The sequence below is a fragment of the Lepus europaeus genome, chromosome X (assembly GCF_033115175.1).
Source record: "Lepus europaeus isolate LE1 chromosome X, mLepTim1.pri, whole genome shotgun sequence".
NCBI classification, from domain to species: domain Eukaryota; kingdom Metazoa; phylum Chordata; class Mammalia; order Lagomorpha; family Leporidae; genus Lepus; species Lepus europaeus.
Genome location: NC_084850.1, coordinates 106,128,373 through 106,150,117, shown reverse-complemented (window position 1 = coordinate 106,150,117; position 21,745 = coordinate 106,128,373). Strand labels below are relative to the sequence as shown.

At 37.2% G+C, this 21,745-nt stretch overlaps 1 protein-coding gene across 1 annotated transcript; it reads right to left on the bottom strand.

Moving 5' to 3' along the window:
- Positions 1–16,852: 16,852 nt before the first annotated feature.
- On the bottom strand, positions 16,853–18,457 carry LOC133753570 (probable RNA-binding protein 46). The gene has a single exon (XM_062184272.1). The coding sequence runs from the start codon at positions 18,455–18,457 to the stop codon at positions 16,853–16,855; it is 1,605 nt and encodes a 534-aa protein (XP_062040256.1).
- Between the last annotated feature and the right edge of the window lie 3,288 nt (positions 18,458–21,745).

Below are 21,745 nucleotides of genomic sequence, written 5' to 3'. Positions count from 1 at the left end.
AATTTAACTTGTTCGGCTGGCGCCGTGGCTTAACAGGCTAATCCTCCGCCTTGTAGCGCCGGCACACCGGGTTCTAGTCCCGGATGGGGCGCCGGATTCTATCCCGCTTGCCCCTCTTCCAGGCCAGCTCTCTGCTATGGCCCGGGAAGGCAGTGGAGGATGGCCCAAGTCCTTGGGCCCTGCACCCACAAGGGAGACCAGGAGAAGCACCTGGCTCCTGGCTTCGGATCAGCGAGATGCACCGGCCGCAGCGGCCATTGGAGGGTGAACCAACGGCAAAAAGGAAGACCTTTCTCTCTGTCTCTCTCTCTCACTATCCACTCTGCCTGTCAAAAAAAATAATAAATAAATAAAAATTAAAAAATTAACTTGTTTACAATATAAGAGCTGAAACAAAAGGCAACCACCTTGTTCAACCTCAGATGAGAAAATAAACTGAGGTAACTCCAAATATTCATGATTCTATGTGTGTGCATGACTGCAAAAGTGCCATGATTATTTATTTTTGGGTTATAAATAAATTTTAGTGAGGCAGTAAATTTGCAAATATAGAACCCATGAATAATGAGGATGAATTTTATATCAATTATATGAATATAAGCATACAATTCTTAAGCATGTGTGTCTAAGGAGTTGGTACACTTTGCATGCAGTGTGAAGTACAGAGAATGGGTGTAAGCAAAAGCAAGCTAGCTCATGAGAATACATTTATAATTCCTTTGCTAGCAATATCCAAGGAAGAAAACTTCTTATCTACTAGTTAACAAAAAAGGATTCTGCTTAAATTCAAACCTCACTCACATAAAACAACATATTATTTGATTTATCCATTCTGCAAAATACGGGTATATCAAAGCAACCATTAAAAGATAATTGGTCTCTAATTGTCATAAAATGATAATATTTATCATTTAGTGGTTGCTTTATCACATGTCATGAACTATTAATCAAATCAATCATTTAATTTATACAGTGGCCCTGGGGGCCAAATAATATCATCTTCATTTTACATGAGCAGAATCTAATGCTTAGAGGCATACAAGAATTTTGAGGCCATAAAGACAATATCCAGGATTCACATATACATGCTTTTTATTCTGAAAACTTACACATTCAACCAGTGATTCTTAAAGTCAGCATCACCTGGAAATATGTTAGGGTCCAACTCCATTCCTACTGAATCAGAACTCTGGGCATAGGACCCAGAAATTTGTGTTTTAAGAAGCTCTCAAGAAAATTCCAATACATGCTAAAATTTGAGAATACATGTTTAAATGAATACTCAATGTATTTAATCATATATATCTAAATCATGCTAACCACTTAAAATTAACATGTATTAAGTTTAAACTATGGAGGGGGCGCACTGTGGCATAGCGGGTAAGGCCACTGCCTGCAGTGCCAGTATCACATATGGGCGTCAGTTCAAGTCCCAGCTGCTTTATTTCCAATCCAGCCCTCTGATGTGGCCTGGAAGCGCAGTGGAGGATGGCTTAGGTCCTTGGGTCCCTGCATCCGTGTGGGAGAGCTGAAGGTTTCCTCTGGCTCCTGGCTTTGGGTCGGCTCAGCTCCAGCTGTTGCAACCATTTGGGGAGTGAACCAGTGGATGAAAGACCTTGATTCTCTCTCTCTCACCCTCCCTCTCTCTCTCTCTCTCTCTGCCTTTGCCTCTGCCTCTCTGCTTTTCAAATAAATAAATATTTTTTTAAAAATAAAATAAAAAGTTTAAGCTATTAAGAATAGATATAATGCATAACATAATTATTAAGAAATAATTGGCATATAATAAACTGAACATATTTAAAGCTTGTAAGTTTAGAAATTTTGGCATATATACACTCACGAAGGCACTACCACAATCAAAATAGTAAACATATCCATCACCCCCAAAGTTTCATTGTGCCTCTTGGTAATCCCGCCCTTCTACCAACCCCATACTTGCATATTCACACTGATCTGATTTCTGTCACTAAATATGAATTTACATTAGTATTTTAGAGTCAAACAGCATGTATTACGTTTGTCCTTTTTCTCTCAGTATACTTACTTTGAGGTTCACCCATCTTGTTTATACTAATATTTTATTCCTTTTACTATTCAGTAACATTTCATTAACTGAGTATTCCACAATTTATTTATCTATTTATATATTGATGGATGCTTTGCTTGTCTTCAGTTTGGGGCTATTCTAAATAAACTGCTATGAACATTTGTGTGCAAGTCTATGTATGAATGTGTGCTTTATTTTCTCTTCGGTGGATCATATGTTAGGTGTAGGCTTAACTTTTCAAGAAACTGCCAAACTGTGTTCCAAAATGGCAGTACTATTTTAAGTTGCTACCAGATATTGTGAGAGCTCTAGCTGCTCTACATTCTCAACAACACTCAATATGGTCAGGCTTTTCTTTCTTTTACATTTTTGCTATTTCAACTTTGTTTATACTAGTATCTCTTTGTGGCACTGATTTTCATTTCTGTAATGAGTAATGATAATGAGTATCTTTTAATTTGCTTATTTGCCATCTGTTTATTTCACTTTAGTGAAGTGTTGATTTAAAACTTTACCTGTTTTATAAAATCTTTTTATTTTGAAAAGAATTTTAGATTTACGGAAGAGTTACAATGCAACACAGTACAGAGTTCATGTAGAGCTCTCATTCAGTTTTCCCTAATATTAACATCTGATGTAACAATTTAATACAACTGAAAAATTTAACATTACTATAATACTATTAACAAAACCTACTGACTTTATTCAGATTTCATTGGTTCTTCCAATTATGATTTTTTTTTTGCTTTTCCAGAACTGACTTACAATACCACATGACATTTACTTGTCATATTTCCTTAGTCTCTTCTAGTCACTAGCTGTTTCTCAGTCTTTCCTGATGTTTCATAGCCATGGAATTTAAAAGCTTTATGTATGTATGTATGTATGTATTTAGTCAGGGAGACAGAGATTGACAGAGACAGAGGTATTTGCTCATTTACCTCCAAAATCCCAAGAAGCTGGGAACTTAATCCAGGTCTCTCACATGGGTGACAGGGACCCAAGTAATTGAATCATCACTGCTGCCTCCTAGGGTCTGCATTAGCAGGAAACTGGAATTGGCAGTGGAGCCAAGACTTGAAACTATATATTCTGATGCTGCATGCGAGCCAAGTGGCAACTTCACTGCTATGTCAAATGTAGTTAATCATGGCATATCTGAAGAGATCAAGTCATACACTTTATAGAATAATCCCTAATTTGGGTTTGTCTTTTTTCTTAGGATTAGATTGGAGTTATGGGTTTGGGGGTAAAAATAAGAGAGGTGTGAAGCACCCTTTCATCACATCATTTCAGGGGTTCACGATATCAACATGAAAACCCACTGGTGATATTCATTTAGACTTCTTGGATAGGGTGATGCTATGGTTTGGATGTAGTCTGAGTCTCCCCCAAGGGTTTATGTATCAAAACTTAATTTCCATTGGTATTAAGAAGGCAGAAACTTAATCCACCTATGGTGTTTAGAGATAAGGCCTTTGGGAGGTGATTACAGTTAAATAAAGTCATCAGGATGGAATGTCCACTATTGAATAGTGGCGAGGTCATAAGAGGGAAAGAGACCCAGAAGACCACATGCATTTCCCTGTCTCCTGCTACGTGATTCCCTTATCAACTCAGAACTCTACCAACAATAATTCATCACCAGATGCAGGCCTTCAAACCTTCAGAATTGTGAGCTCAACAAACTTCTTTCATTTATAAAGTTATTCAGCCTCAGGTGTTTCATTGTAATATTGCAAAACAGATGAATTAAGGTGATTTTTACAAGTTTTCTCCTCTGTGATGTTACTATTTTTCCCTTTTTATACTCTATTAGTTATTATCAAGATACTAAATCCAACCCACAATCAAGGTGAGGCGAATTAAGTTCCATCTTATGAAGGATGCATAGTTAAAGATGTGTGGCCATATGTCAAAACCTCCACATTAATCAATATATTTAATTTTATATAAATTATAATGAGTAATTAATAATAAATAATATGGAGAAGGCTTGTGAAACTACTTGAATATTTTATTTCTCCTCAAAGATTCACTCACTAGCTTTAGCCTTCATTAGAGACTCTTCTCTGTAGCAATTTTTAATATGTTGTGCTAAAGGTAATTTTCTATTTGCCACATTCTTTCTATCATTACTATTTAGAATTCTTTCTAAAAGATAGTTTTATTTTGGTGAAGCTCAATTGATCAATTATTTCTTTTATAGGGCTTTGATGTCATATTTAAGAAATCTTTGCCTGATTTAAGACTACAAAGATTTTCTCCAATGTTTTTGTCTAGAAGTTTTATGGTTTAAGGTTTTACATTTAGGTCTATGCTCTACTTGGAATTAATTTTTCTAATATGGTGTGAGGTAAAGACAGAAATTCTTGTTTAGCATTTTCTATTAGCATATCCTATCCTTCCAACACTATTTGCTAAAAAAGAGTACTTTTTTACAAATTAGTTATCCATAGGAGTAGGGATTGATTGATTTGAGAGGTAGAGAGACAGGCAAATAGATAGATATGTAAAGAAAAACCCCATTCACTGATTCACTCCCCCAAATGTGTACAATGGCTGGGAACTGAAGCTGGGAAAGGGAAACTTCCTGTACTCCCACTAGGGTGGAAGGAACCCATTCAGTGGCACCATTAGTGCTGTCTCCCAAGGTCAGCATTAGCAGGAAACTGGAATCAAGAGCCAGAGCTGAGAGACAAACCAGGCACTCTGATGCGGGATGCAGGTATCCTGTCATCTTAACCACTAGACCAAATGCCTACTCCTGGATCTGTTTTTGAATTCGTTATTTTATTCCACTGTTCTTGTTATCTAGCACAATAGAAATACCAAATTGACTTGATTGCCGTAGCTTTATAATAAACTTTGAAATGAAGTAGTGTTAGCCCTCTAATATTTTTTTTCAAAAACAGTTTTGACTATTCAGAGTCCTTTGTATTTTCATATGAATTACAGGGTTAGCTTGTCAGTTTCTATAAAACTGCCCAGTGAGATGTTCATAGGGATTACATTGAATCTATAAATAAGTTTAGGGGGGTTAAAATATTTGTTGACAGGCAGAGTTAGACAGTGAGAGAAACAGAAAGGTCTTCCTTCCATTGGTTCACCCCCCAAATGGATGCTATGGCCTGCGCCGATCCGAAGCCAGGAGCCAGGTGCTTCCTCCTGGTCTCCCATGCGGGTGCAGGCCCAAGCACTTGGGCCATCCTCCACTGCCTTCCCGGGCCACAGCAGAGAGCTGGACTGGAAGAGGAGCAACCGGGACAGAATCTGGCGCCCCAACCGGGACTAGAACCTGGGGTGCTGGCGCTGCAGGCGAAGGATTAGCCAAGTGATCCACGGTGCAGACCAGCGAGGTTAAAATATTAATGAGTCTTCCAATACATGAACAAGTTCTATCTCTCCATTTATTTAGGTTCCTTTTATTTTCTCTCACCAATGTTTTGTAGTTTTTATCTCTTAAACATATTTTAGCAGATTTCTGTTTTAAATATTTTACACTATTATAAATAATATTATTTTTAAAATTCCATTTCTTTTTTTTTTTTTTTTTTGACAGGCAGAGTGGACAGTGAGAGAGAGACAGAGAGAAAGGTCTTCCTTTTTGCTGTTGGTTCACCCTCCAATGGCCGCCACGGTAGGCGCGCTGCGGCCGGCGCACCGCGCTGATCCAATGGCAGGAGCCAGGTGCTTCTCCTGGTCTCCCATGGGGTGCAGGGCCCAAGGACTTGGGCCATCCTCCACTGCACTCCCTGGCCACAGCAGAGAGCTGGCCTGGAAGAGGGGCAACCGGGACAGGATCGGTGCCCCGACCGGGACTAGAACCCGGTGTGCCGGCGCCGCAAGCGGAGGATTAGCCTAGTGAGCTGCGGCGCTGGCCTAAAATTCCATTTCAATCACTGCTAATATATAGAAATACAATTGACTTAGTATACATTGAATTTTTCTGCACTTAAAAATTTACTAATCAGTTCTACTAGTTTTTCCTACATTCCCACTAGATTTTCTTTATAGATGATCTTTTTTTCTATGAATAATGACAGTTTCACTTTTTTCTTTTCAATATGGTTATCTTTCTTTTTCTTGTGTGCCTGTACAACCTAGAACCTACAATACAATTTGTAAGAAAGGACTTCTTTTTCTTGCTGGTTGGGGAATTCAGTATTTCACCATTAAGTATAATGTTAGCTGCAGATTTTCCATAATTGTCCTTTATCAAGGTAAACTTTCTATTCCTAAGTTGCTGATGGATTTTAACAGGAATGAGCATTAGTTTCATCAAATGCTTTTTACTACGTCTTCATATGCTGTTTAGTTTTCACCTTATTAATATGGTTAATTCAATAGCTGTATTTTCCATTGTCAAACCATCCTCACATTCTTAACTATATAACTTACTTGGTCAAAACATACTACCACTTTTAAATGTTGTCAAATTCTTATTGCTATAATTTTGTTTACATTTTTATATATGTGTGTTAATGAAGAGTATTGTGGCCGGCGCTGCAGCTCACTAGGCTAATCCTCTGCCTATGGAGCCGGCACCCCGGGTTCTAGTCTCAGTTGGGGTGCCGAATTCTGTCCCGGTTGCTCCTCTTCCAGTCCAGCTCTCTGCTGTGGCCTGGGAAGGCAGTGGAGGATGGCCCAAGTGCTTGGGCCCTGCACCCGCATGGGAGACCAAGAGGAAGCACCTGGCTCCTGGCTTCGGATCGGCGCAGTGTGCCTGTCGTAGTGGTCATTTTGGGGGTGAACCAATGGAAGGAAGACGTTTCTCTCTGTCTCTGTCTATCACTGTCTAACTCTGCCTGTCAAAAAAAAAAAAAATGAAGAGTATTGTTCTGCTCTTTTTTATTGGTTAGATTGCTTGCATTTTTCCTGCCATGTATTTAGTATTATGCTAGCACTTGGATCATACCATTAGTTGGAAAGTATATCCTCATTTTAAATATTTTGAAAGAGTATGTGTAATTGGCTTTATTCCTTCATGAACGATTTGATAGAACTCACCAGTGAACCCACCTGTGCCTTAAGTATTTCATGTGGTAAGGTTTAAAACTACATATTGAACTTATTTAATAAATATAGAACTATTTAATTTATAATTTTCTTCTAGAAAGAGTTTTATTAGTTTCTGTCTTTCAAAGAAATTGTTCATTTCATCTAACTTCTTGGAAAATATAGACACAAATATATCCATTACACTCCCTTACTGTCCTTTTAAAATCTGTAGATTTCGTAATGATGAAAGTGAACCTGTATTATATGTGATATTTGCAATTTGTATCTTCAATATTTTTCTCCTGAGCAGGCTTGCCAGAGGTCTACCGATCTTGTCAATCCCAAAAAATTACCTTTTGGTTTCATTGATTGTCTCTATCCTTTTTCTGTTTATAAACTCATTGATTTATGCTGTGATAGTTCTGTTTCATTTATTTATGTTGAGCTTTTGCTTATTTCATAATACTCTAAGGGGAAAGTGAAGTCACTGATCTGAAAATTTTCTGTTTTTCTAAGATAAATATTTAGCACTATAATTTTTCTCCAAGTACAGTTTTAATGACACTCACACATTTGTATATGTCTTGTTTTTGCTTTAATTCAAGTGATATGCTTTTTTAGGTTTTAAATGTTTATTTACTATATTAAAAGCCTTGGCTAAATGGAACTTCAGAATTTCTGCCCATTTTTGAGACTCAAACTTATTTATAAATTCTTATGAATGTTTTCAGTAAGAGTTATATTTGAATTTATCTTGCTCAAATCACTCACAAGGCACCATTTTAGAGTTTATTTGAAGCTCCTTATGTGGTTATAGAATTTCTTGCCTTATAAAAACTATTTTTATTAATTTTTATTTACATAACTAGAACAAATTTCATGTATCTCATACATACAGTTTTAAGAACATAATGACACTTTGTACCCCATCCCCTATCCCTCCCTAACTCCTACCCTTCCTCCTACTTCCATTCTTATTTTTCTTTTAATTTTTGAGATAACATAATTTTCTTTCTTTGAGAACAAGTATTATCATTAATTGAAGAAGCACCCAAGGATACAAGCAATGGAGTTGTACACTTAGGCATGACTAAAACTTATGAGACATAAGAATATCCTCCACTTAATACACTAGAACGAAATACATTTTTGAGAACAAGTTTTACTGTTAACTTTCATAATAAAACTCTTTGAGGACAGAGGTCCCGTATGGGAAATTAGTGCACAGTGACTCTTGTTGTTAACAATTAACACTCTTATTATGCTGTCAGTGATCACCCAAGGCTCTTGACATAAGCTACCTATGCTATGGAAGCCTTTTGATTCCACAAACTCCGTCAGAATTTAGACAAGGCCATAAGCAAAGTGGAAGCTCTCTCTTCCCTTCAGAGAACAGTACATCCTTCTTTGATGACCACTTCTTTCCACTGGGTCTCACCCAGAGATCCTTCATGTAGTACATTTTTTGCCACAGTGACATGGCTTTCCACACCTGAAATGCTCTTGTGGGCTTTTCAGCCAGACAAGAATGTCTTCAGGGTTGATTCTGAGTTCAGAATGCTAATTAAAGTGATTGTCTTCCTAGGAGTCTGCAGTATGGACTGCTTCCCATGTTGGAGCCTTTTTGATTTTATTATTATAACCAAACACTTATTCCTATTTGTATGATCACTTTAATGCTTAATGCTATCCCTATGATCACTCTTTAACACTTAAAATGTTTTTTTTTTTAACCCCCAGCTTAAAGGATTTGGCATCCCATGGCAATTGACTATATTTTTAAATTTCACTTTTAGTGCCTTGTTTGGCCCATAGTTTAGCCCAAAATATGTTATTTCATCTCTAAACATTTGGATTTATTCCAGAGGTCTCTCTGATAGTAATTTCTAATTTAATTCCCACGTGGTCACAGAGTATCAAAGAATATACTTTCTATGACTTTATAAACTTTTTAAAATTTATTAAGACTTGTTATATGTCCTGGAAAATGGTTTATCTTGGTAAATGTTCTATGTGCACTTGGAAATAACATTTCTTGGGAACAGTTTGATCTTCTGGGTCTTGTTTTTATGATTTATAATGCTATTCCAAAGCAGTGATCAGTCTAAGGCTAATTATTCCCCATTACTGATTCAAGACCTTTCTAAGTATTTTACCTAATGTTCCATGAATTATAAATTTTCCAGTATGGCTGATGGTAACAAGTACTATTCTTCTCCCTGTATGAACACTAGGAACTATTCTTTCTTTTGGAGGGTCCCTCACCAGAGTATATTCTGCTGGATAATTGAGGTTAGCATTGTAAAGTTCTCTGCAGTTCTCACTCTGACATTTTCTCTACACTTTGATATTCCATCTTGTGAACTTTATATGCCTTAATATCACTAAACACTTAATATCTCTAAAACTCAGATTCTGCTGGGCTCTGCCTTAATTTCCCCTCACTTTATCATGGCCTGGAAACTGTCTCAAGGCATTAAACTGGGGGAATCTTAGGACTCACTCTATTCCACATCTCCCAAAGATATCTGTCCTTCATTGTCTGCTCTCTAGTGTCCTGGAAACCATAGTTTAATTTATTTTGTCTGGATTTTGAGATGTTTCAAGTGGTAGAGTAAATTGTAGTCCCTGTAACTCCATCTTGACTCTAAGCAGAAGTTCTATCTTTCCAGATATACAACTTTGATTGTTAAACAAAATTATATGATTTGGCAGGCTACTTAATTATTTCTTCTATAATATTGAGAAGAATTTCTTTAAAAGCACTTTCTAAGATTCAGTCATTTTCTATAGATTCATACTAGAACAAAATGGATTATTCAGATAGATAGATTATTTGCCTGGACTGGATGAGATCATATGTCTATATTTAGCTGTGATTTAGTGTCTGTTTGCAAGTGAGGATAAATCTTTCTGAGATGAAATACTGGCATTTCTCTCTTCTATTCAGCTCTGTGGAAGGTAAAAGTTCCCTGTCACGGTACATTCTGTACCTCACACAGAAAAGGATGGCTTGTTTTCTAGGCCAATTGTCCCAGAAACATCACAATCACATTTCTAAGGCCTCTCCTCTCTTTATAGAAACCCAATAAATATAGGAAATGTTTTGTTCAAAATCAGCATCTATATGAGACATTGCTTTGGACTGAATGTTTGTGTCCTCTTAAAATTCAAATATACAAGCTCTAACCCCACAATGTGATGGCAATAAAGGAAGGGCCTTTATGAAATAATTATGTTGAGATTAGGTCATAAGAATCAGATACTCATGACAGACTTGGAACTCCAGTAAGAAGGGGAAAAAGGAAAAGAGGGGGGGGAAGGGAGGGGGAAGTAGGAAGTGAAAGGGGGGAAGGAGGGAAAGGGAGGGGGAGAGCGAGAGAATATTTTTGTTTCCACATGCAAGCTGTAAAGAAAATCCACATGATGATAGAGGGAGAAGGTGGTTATCTGTAATCCTAGGAACTGGGCTCTTCCAAAACACTGAATCTGCTGGCACCTTGATCTACAAGCTTTCACAACTGTAAGAGATAAGTATTTGTGATTTATGCCACCCAATCTATGGTATTTTATTATAGTAGCCCAAGCAAAGACAGAATAAGCAATTCTAATTTCAGAGCTGCCGAGAATCCTGATGGGCTAATTAAATACTCATTCTATAACTCAGCTTTTGGTCAGCAGTATTACAATAGCTGTATTGAACTAATTTACAGAGATGTTGAATAGAGTATTATATAAAAACACTTGCATTAAGTAAGGCTATTTTAAAATTAGGTTATGAATAATTTTAAAAGGTTTTATATAAAATATCAACTCAAGGCCAAATAATTTTTAAAAATTATTTATTTATTTATAAGTCAGAGTTACATAGAGAGAGGGAGAGATAAACAGATAGACATACAGAGAGAGGGAGGGAGGAATGGGGGAGAGAGAAAGAGAGAGAGATTTCCATTCACTGGTTCACTCCCTGAACCAAGCCAGAGCCAAGCCTGGCTACAGCCTGGAGCCAGGAGCTTCATCAGGATCTTCCATGTGAGTGGCAGGGACCCCAGCATTTATGCCGTCTTCTTCTGCTTTTCCCAGGCCATAAGCATGGAGCTGGATCAGAAGTGGAGCAGCAGAGACATGAACCTGCACCCATATGGGATGCTGGCATTGCCGGCAGCTGTTTTACCCACCATACCACATGCCAGTTCCATTACCCAGGAATTCTTACTCAATTATTAATGCATATTGCAATTCTTTTTATTTTGCCACAGGAATGACCAGAGGGGCTGCTGTTGTAGCACAGGAGGTTAGCCACTGACTGACATCCCAGCTGCTCTACTTCTGATCCAGCTCCCTGTTAATACACCTGGCCAGTGCAATGTAAGATGGTCCAAGTACTTGGGCCCCTACATCACAGGGGAGACGTGGATGGTGTTCCAGGCTTCTGGCTCTGACCTGACCCAGCCCAGGCTGTTGTGGCCATTTGGGGAGTGAACCAGTGGATGGAAGATTTCTCTTTCTCTCTCTGTCTCTCCTTCTCACTGTAACTCAGCCTTTCAAATAATAAATAAATAAATATTTTTAAGTGAAATGAATCTTCTATCAACACAGAGTATCATTTTACTATGTTGTGTAATGTGCCAGATAGCCTATTATATTCACATCAGTGTCCAAGTTGAGCAAGAATAGCACGATTCTTACCTTCACTCTCAAAAATTTCAGTCAAGTGATTGAGGACAAGTCCTTATACATCAGGAGCAAAACTGATTTGATTACTTCCTGCTAGAAAGAAGAATTTCTAGAAGTGAACTTTCTACCTGGTTGGTTATGAGGGAATTCAGAGACCTACAGCAGGAAATGATATATCCTAGGTTTTGAAATATATGTCTCCTTTACAGTCTTTTCTGTTTCTCATTTGAGGTTTTAAATGTCTATTGCCCATGCCAAGTGGAAATTTGAGGCAGTTGTCAAAATGATTTGAGGGAGAATGCATGCAACCAAAACATATCACAGAAATATCATCAAGAATCACAGGTGAAAGCAATGAGCAATGGATTTGCTTTCTCCTTGAATTATATAATTTATTCATTTTTTCCTCTTGAATTTGCTGATAAAGTTCTGGCAAAAGAATATTCATTTCAACAAATACTCCTGGGTCACATGGAAATATAATTAGTGTGAAAACACTGACTTCCAATAAGAAAATAATTCACTGGAGAAGAAGTCTTTTTTTTATAGAGCATTGGTCAAATATGTTTTACATCACCCTGAAATTATATTCCTGATGAACTGCTAAAGGTAACCAGGCTTCACTTATTGTCATACTGAAACATGTTTTACCTGTTATTATAGTTAGAAATGATTGTCAATATTGATAATTAAGACCTCTGTCAGATATATCAAAATACTTGCAATTGGTGACTGACACAGATTAAATTTATCTACATGCAATCTAAAATTAGTTATGTATAAAGTTTAGAAACTTATGAGTTTCGTTCAACTCATGAAAGTGGAAATAACAGAATAAAAGCAAACTACAGAAGATAGGAAATACTAGTCCTAGGAGTAGAAAGTAAAGAAATGGAAAATCTAAATAGATAGTGCTATGAAAGCAAAAGTGGTTTTTAGAAAAGATTCATGATATAGGTATACTTCTGGCTAGACCAATCTGGACAAAAGAGAGAAAAATTAAACAGGACTTATTACAAAAAAGGGTCACTATAAAACATAAAACACAAATACATATCAAAAAATAAAAGTACAAATTTCCTTAATAAAAAAGTAATAGAAAGCAGGATAAAAGCATCCAAAAAGAGAACAAAATGAAATAAAAAATTACAACATAATTTAATGTAAAGTATTGAAATAGTCATATCAATGAATATGAATAGACTACACTTACCTATTAAAATAAAGAGATTTACAAACTGGCAAAGGAAACAATCTTAACTCTATTTTGTATGCAGAGAAATACTGTAAATCCAGAGATTCCAAAAGTCTCAAAATTTATGCAAAAGTTTAAAAGTTGAAATTCTGCTACTAACTTACAATTCAGATCCCAAAGCAATAAATGAAACACAGATATAATATAAATTAGAGATAAAATAATTACAAATATCTATATCCTAAATAATAGTAGTGACCTATATAGAGCAGGGAATATAGGAATTTCATGGAAAATCAATATCTACAACTAATAGATTATAACATACCACTTTCAGCTTAAGACGGTAAAGTAGGCCATAAATAAATAAGTAGATAAATAAATTATCTTAATTACAAATGCAATAAGGCATCCTGAGCACCATGCACTGATAATAAAAAATATAATTTGTTATCAGGCACAATTAGAATTTTTTGAAGAATTGATGGTATATTAGAGCTCCCTCCCCAAAACCAGTTGGTTTCATAACCATATATGAAATAACCATATATGATGACAGCACTATAGAACTAGAAATTAAAATACAGACACATACAAAACAAAATAACACACCTTTCTACCTGCAAATTTAAAACCATTTTAAACAAATAGTGCTGAAAAATTAAACATACACAAAAATCACAGAATCTTGGAAAAATAATACTAATGAAAGTAGTAAATATGCAAATCTATGAGACTTATTCAAAGAAATTATCAGATGAAAGTCTATTTTTACAAAATATCAGCAAAACGAAGAGGTTTTTTTAAAAAATAAGCAAAATTGATACACCATTGGCCCAACTAACCAAAAAAAGCAGGGAGATGACTCAAATCCATAAAATTAAAGATAAAAAAGATAATTTAACAATAAATACCACAGAAATAAGGAGTCATCAGAAATTACTACAAAGAGTTTTATGACAACAAACTGGGAAATCTAGCAGAAATGGACAGATTCCTGGACACATACAACCTACATAAATTGAACCATGAAGACATAGAACACCTAAACAGATGCATAACCAAAACAGAAATTGAATCAGTAATAAAGGCCCTCCCAAAAAAGAAAAGCCCAGGACGGGATGGATTCACTGCTGAATTCTACCAGACATTTAAAGGAGAACTACAATTCTTCTCAAGCTATTGAAAACAATTGAAAGACAGGGAATCCTCAAAATTTTTTCTAACAAGCCAGTATCACCTTAATTCCTAAACCTGAAAAAAATGCAGCAGAAAAGGAGAGTTACAAACCAAATTCCCTGATGAACATAGACGCAAACATCCTCAATAAAATTCTAGCCGATAGAATCCAACAACACATTGGAGAGATCATCCACCCAGACCAAGTGGGATTTATTTTAGGTATTCACGGATAGTACAACATTCAAAAATCAATCAATGTGATACTCCACATAAACAAAATGCATAAGAAAACCATATGATTATTTCAATTGATGCAGAAAAAGCTTTTGACAAAATACAACACTCTTTCGTGATGAAAACTCTAAGCAAATTGGGTATAGAAGGAACGTTCCTCAACACAATCAAGGCAATTTATCACAAAACCACTGCCAGCATAATATTGAATAGGAAAAAGTTGGAAGCATTTCTATTGAGATCTGGTACCAGACAGAGATGCTCGCCCTCACCATTGCTATTCAACATAGTACTGGAAATTTTAGCTGAGCCATTAGGCAAGAAAAAGAAATCAAAGTTTACATATTGGAAAGGAAGAAGTTAAACCATCCCTATTTGCAGACGATATGATCCTTTATTTAGGGGATCCAAAGAACTCCACTAAGAGACTATTGGAACTCATAGAAGAGTTTGATAAAATAGCAGGATATAAAATCAATACAAAAATATCAACAGTCTTTGAATACACAGACAATTCCAAGGCCGAGAAAAAACTTCTAAGATCAGTCCCATTCACAATAGCTCCAAAAAAATTCAAATACCTTGGAATAAACTTAACTAAGATGTCAAGATCTCTATGATGAGAATTACAAAACTTTAAAGAAAGAAATAGAAGAAGATACAAAAATAGAAAAATTTTCCATGCTCATGGATTTCAAGAATCATTATCAAAATGTGCATTCTTCCAAAAGCAATTTATAGATTCAATGCAATACCAATGAAAATACAAATACAAAAACATTCTTCTCAGATTTGGAAAAAAATGATGCTGAAATTCATATGAAGGCACCAGAGACCTTGAATATCTAAAGCAATCTTATACAATAAAAGCAGAGTCAGAGGTATCACAATACCAGATTTGAAGACATACTACAGTAGGGCAGCTATTATATTTATAAGTAAAACAGCCTGCTACTGGTACAAAAACAGATGTATAGACCAATGGAACACAGTAAAAACACAAGAAATCAATCCAAACATCTACAACCAACTCATACTTGACAAAGGAGCTAAAACCAATTCCTGGAGCAAGAACAGTCTATTCAACAAATGGGGCTGGGAAAACTGGATTTCCACATGCAGAAGCATGAAGCAAGACCCCTACTTTACACTTTACACAAAAATCTACTCAACATGGATTAAAGATCTAAATATATGACCTGATACCATCAAATTATTAGAGAACATTGGAGAAACCCTGCCAGATATTGGCACAGGCAAAAACTTCTTGGAAAAGACCCCAGAGGCACAGGCAGTCAAAGCCAAAATTAACAACTGCAATTACATCAAATTGAGAAGTTTCTGTACTGCAAAAGAAACAGTCAGGAAAGTGAAGAGGCAACTGACAGAATGGGAGAAAATATTTGCAAATTATGGAACTGATAAAGCATTAATAACCAGAATCTACAAAGAGATCAAGACACTCCACAACAACAAAACAACCCACTTAAGAGATCGGCCAAGGACATAAACAGACATTTTCCAAAAGAGGAAATCCAAATGGCCAACAGACACATGAAAAATGTTCAGGATCACTAACCATCATGGAAATGCAAATCAAAACCACAATGAGGTTTCACCTCACCCTGGTTAGAATGGATTTGATACAGAAATCTACCAACAACAGATGCTGACAAGGATGTGGGGGAAAAGGCACACTAATCCAATGTTGGTGGTAAAGCCACTATGTTTTTTTTTTGTTTGTCTTTTGTTTTTTGCCTTTTTTTTTAGAAGCATCACATATTTAATGTCAGAATTTGAATTCAAGTACAAAAATTAACACATGACTTCAACATTTAAAAACTATAACATTTCTTATTCAAACAATACAGTGAATATCAAAAACACAAATGAAGCACAACTATAAAAACCTTAAATACATTAACAGCAAAATTATAATTAATTCTTGTAACAAATAATTATTAACCAAAGTATTTATAGTTATTTACAAGGACCACAATGGCAGGCTGTACTTTCTTTAGTACTGCATAGAATTTGCATCTTTTGCCTCATTAATTCTTTCTACATAATAGTCAGATGCTTCCCATTAAATAACTGTTCTAATCTCCAATACATATAGTGATCCTTGCTAATCAAATCTGATATAATCATTTTCTTCCAGTGCTGTAGTATGTGTGAAATGCTACCTAGTGAAGTTATTATGCAAGAAATTAACATAAACCACTTTGGGCCCAACTTCCCACTCAGGAATTAGAAGCAAATCCCAAAAGTTTAAAAAGAACAGCAGTTTGCTGTACCTTTATTAAGGGAAACCACTGAATAACTTTTTAAACTTTGCATTTTTATAAATGCTATAATTCTGTCATTCAGAGTTATAGCTGATGTTTAGTATGTTGGAATAAATATTACCTTTGTAAAACCAAATGTGCAAACCCGATTCTAAAGTAAAACAGTATTTTAATTTGCATGCTTTATACAGAGATATTTTCATACTAATGTTTACAATATTTTCTTCAGAAGAATGAGGCCTGATTGGAGATAAATAGTCGCTGTCCAACATGGCTGCCATTAGCAAGTGATACTGTTGGTGACAAGGGATAGTTTGGATAAGAATAAGGCCTTGAAGTATAAGGAAGCACGCTGGGAGTCCCAGAAGAGAGGGTAGCACTAACAGGGGAAAGACTATTTATTGAGCTGCGACGGAAATTGTAGTCCAAATGAAGCAGTGTAAACTGGGTTGCGAGTTCCTTTGCATCTTCTAATGTAGTACACAGTTTGTCTGGCATGAAGTAACTCTGGGATCCATTTGCAATAGCAGGAATAACTATTTTATACACCAAGAGTACTTTTCCATCCTGACTTGTTGTTGAATACAAATAATATTCTGGTGGTGCCCAATTATTTTTGTTGCAGTAATAATCCAAATGCATTACTGCAGAATTAAAATGATTGGATTTTAAAGAATACATACTAATTGGAGTAAGCTTTGTTCCAGAAAAAAAAAAAGGGTAAGTGCATCTTTCAGTTTCAGGTGGGCTTGGGCTATGCTGACCATTAAGACGAGCAGGAAGAGTCGGTGGCTTGCCTAGAGTTATAGGGTGGCTTTCTTCTTTGTTAGCAAACACAATCAAGTTTTCAGAATTGGGGCTAATCTGACCATTAAGATGTTGTCTCCAAGTGTTTTCCTTATTTACTGGTTTTGCCAGTGTTACCTCAATGCTTGCTCCATCAATGCATTTGCCATTCACAACAGACATAGCAGCCACTGCATCTTCTCGGTTGAAAAAGTGAACAAAAGCATAATCTCTAAGTTTCTTTACTCGCTCAACAGCACCAGGCTTGAATTTATTGAATTCTGCTTTAATTGTTTCCTCTGTAGTTGAGATCATTAAATTTCTTACATAGAGAACTTTAACTCTCTGCATGGTTTCCTCATCAACCTCTTTCGCTGGATCAGCCCAGTCCACCTGAATGGTGTGGCCCCACAGTTGGAATGTTCCTGGAATTAGTTTTCTCCTAGCCATAGCAGCAGCTCTGTGAGATTCATATTCAAAAAATGCAAAACCACGATTTTTGGTCTTATCAGTTGCACTTGGATATACAATGACATCTACAACTCCTTCTGTAACTTTCTTCATTTCATCCAAAATTTCTTCTTTCTTCTTTTCCTCGGGAATAGCTCCGATAAATAATCTGCAATTATCCAAACTTACACATACACCAATAAACTTCCCTGGTCTAATTTCATAATTATTAAGAATTCTAATGGCTAACTGGGCTTCTTCTTTTGTAGTGTACATCACAAAAGCATAACCTCGATTTTCACCACTAAATTCCATCATAAGTCGAAATTCATGTATCTTTCCAGCTCTTTCAAATACGGGAACTAACTCATCTTCATACATATCACGAGGTACTTTTCCCACAAAAACTTCACAGCCCCTAGGCGGAGGTGGACCTTCCCAACCTGGAGGAGGACCACCAAATTTCCTTTGCCCATTTTCTTGAACCATGTTGTAACCAATCTTTTCCATCAAGGCAAGTAATGCTGCTTCATTCTGAGTACCAGTTCGAACTTTACTACATCCATTTGTTCCATCTGTATTTTCTTCATTCATGGTTGTAGTTCCTCTTGGGGTCCTGCGGACCAACGACCAAAAACCGCCGCCACCATTTCGGGGAGCCAGTGGGTCGCAGCAGGTGGAGCAGGAGAGGGAGGCGGGGGGGGGGGGGGGGGAGGGGAGCCCGCCGCGAGCAGCTCCTGGCGGTCCTCGCGCTTCGACCGAGCTCATAGCTGGCGCCGCGGCCCGGGCAGCCCCACGCGGAGCGGCGCCTCCACCTATCAGCGGCCGGGCCCGGGGAGCCGCTGCCATAAAGCCACTATGGAAGACAGTCTGGAGATACCTCAGAAATCTGAATATAGCCCTACCACACAACCCAGCCATCCCACTCCTCGGAATTTACCCAAGGAAACCAAAATCAGCACATGAAAGAATTATCTATACTCCCATGTTTATTGCAGCTCAATTCACAATAGTTAAGACATGGAATCAACCCTAATGCCCATCAGTGGAAGACTGGATAAAGAAATTACGGGATATGTACTCTATTGAATACTACACAGCAGTTAAAAATGAAATCCAGTCATTTGCAACAAAATGGGAGAATCTGGGAAACATCATGCTGAGTGAAATAAGCCAGTCCCAAAGGGACAAATATAGTATGTTCTCTCTGATCTGTGACAACTAACTGAGCACCTAAAAGGAAACCTGTAGAAGTGAAACAGACACTATGAGTAGCAATGACTTGATCAGCCCTTGTCCTGAATGTTGAGGATCAGCTTACTATTTTATTCTTTTTAGTATTTTCCTTTTCTACTTATTACCATTGGTTAAACTCTTTACCTAGTACAAAATCATTCTTTGGTATTTAAACCCAATTAAAAAGTGACCCTGTTAAACATAAGAGTGGGAATAAGAGCAGGAAGAGATGTATAGTTCGGCACACATTCCCTCAAACTTTACCTAATGGTAAAGCTAAAAACTTGCCATGGGACTCCAAATCCCATTAAGTTGGCAGGTACCAATGCCTTCATCCTAGTTAAAGTGATCAGTTTAAGTTCATAACTGATCATAAAGATAGGATTAAGTGTCAAAGGGATCAAATAAAGAAGACCAAGTGTCTGATAATAATAATTGATAGAAATAAAAAGGAGAGAACAATCCAGCATGGGAAGCAGTATACACAGCAGACTCATAGAATGGCAAATGTCCTAAACAGCACCCTGGCCTCAGCATCCACCCTTAAGGCATTCAGATCTAGCTAAAAAGCACATGAGAGTATTTCAGGCTCGGGGCGCCAATACACTGTGGCAAAAAAATGACCTAAATGCAAGGTCTCTGTGAGTGAGATCCCAGTGAAAAGAAAGGTTCATCAAAGAAGGAGGTACCTTTCTCTGAAGGGAGGAGAGAACTTCCACTTTGATTATGTCCCTGTATAAATAATGTCGGGGTTTGTGGACTCAAGAGGCTTCCATAGCCTTAGCAGCTCATTACAAGAGATTTGGGTGATCACTGACATCATAAATAAGAGTGTCAATTGTTAAATCAACAACAGGAGTCAACTGTGCACTTGCTCCCCATGTAGGATCTCTGTCCTTAATATGTTGTACTATGAGAATTAACAGTAAAACTAGTCTTCAAACACTACTTTATACTTTGTGTGTCTGTGTGGGTGCAAACTGTTGAAATCTTTATGTAGTATAGAGTTGATCTTCTGTATATAAAGATAATTAAAAATGAATCTTAATGAAGAATGGGATGGGAGAAGGAGTAGGAGGTGGGATGGTCTGGGGGTGGGAGGGTGGGTATGGGGGGAAGTACCACTATAATCTAAAAGTTGTACTTAAGATGTTTATTAAATAAAAGCTTTCTATAAAAAAATAAAAAATAAAACCCTTTGTCTCCTACCTTGTATTGCAGGAACCCTCATGTCTTGCAGCTGTCCAAAACTGTGCTTCTGTCCCTATATCCCTAACAACAGACACTTTGTGTAATCCTGGATTTGTCTGCCTCTTCCTTTGGTCTATCAGGGCACCTTTGTCTTTTGAGGCCAGTTCTTGTATACCGATTTTCCCAAAATATCATTGCAAATGTGTTTGAAAGTCTAGGTTAGGGGGCCGGAGCTATGACACATTGGGTTAATGTCCTGGCCTGAAGCGCTGGCATCCCATATGGGCAACAGTTCAAGAACCGGCTGCTCCACTTCTGATCCAGCTCTCTGTTATAGCCTGGGAAAGCAGTGGAAAATGGCCCAATTTCCCTGCACCCGCGTGGGAAACCCAGAAGAAGTTCCTGGTTCCTGGCTTCAGATCAGCCAATTGGGGAGTGAACCATTGGATGGCAGACCTCTCTCTCTCTCTCTCTCTCTCTCTCTCTCTCTACCTCTCCTCTCTCTGTGTAACTCTGACTTTCAAATAAATAAATAAATCTTAAAAAAAAAAAGAAAATCTAGGTTAGGGGCCGGCATTGTGGTGTAGCAGGTAAAGCTTCCTGCAGTGCCAGCATCCCATATAGGTGCTGGTTCAAGTCCCGGCTGCTCCTCTTCCAATCCAGCTCTCTGCTATGGCTTGGGAAAGCAGTAGAAGATGGCCTAAGTCCTTGGGCCCCTGCACCCACGTGGGAGATCCGGAAGAAGCTCCCAGCTCCTAACCTCAGATTGGCGCAGCTCTGTCTGTAGCAACCAAATGGGGAGTGAACCAACAGATGGAAGACCTCTCTCTCTGCCTTTCCTTCTCTATCTGTGTAACTCTTTCAATGAAATAAATAAATCTTTAAAAAAAAGTATAGGTTAAACAGATACTTTCTTAGGAAAATATAGGCTACAAAATTTATCTGGTAGATACAAGCTTAATACATCAGTTTCCATAATCAACATATAAAGAGTCGTTAAGAAACTACTCTGCATTAAACCATTGCGCTCAGATGGCTTCACAGAGCAATTTTGTCAAATTTCTAGAGACCAGATAGTCCTAATGAGACATGAATTTAAAATGAAGGAATCATTTCCAAGTTTTTATGAAGCAAATATAGAGATGGCTCCATAAAATTATTATATCACTATTACTTATGAATATTAGTACAAAATTCTAAATACAACACTCACAAAGTGTCCAAAGTCATACTCTGCATGTGCACATACACACACACACAAATATCATGGACAACTGGGGTTTATGCCAGAAATACATTGTACTTTTTTTCCCAACTATGCTAGCACACTGGTATTGTTAACACAGAGTTAGCATGAACCAGGCCCAGAGTGCAAGCCAGCTATTACTCCCAGCACTGTAATACTTACTAGGAACAAGGCAACCTAGGCAGCTGCCCACAGCTGAAGTATTTTAC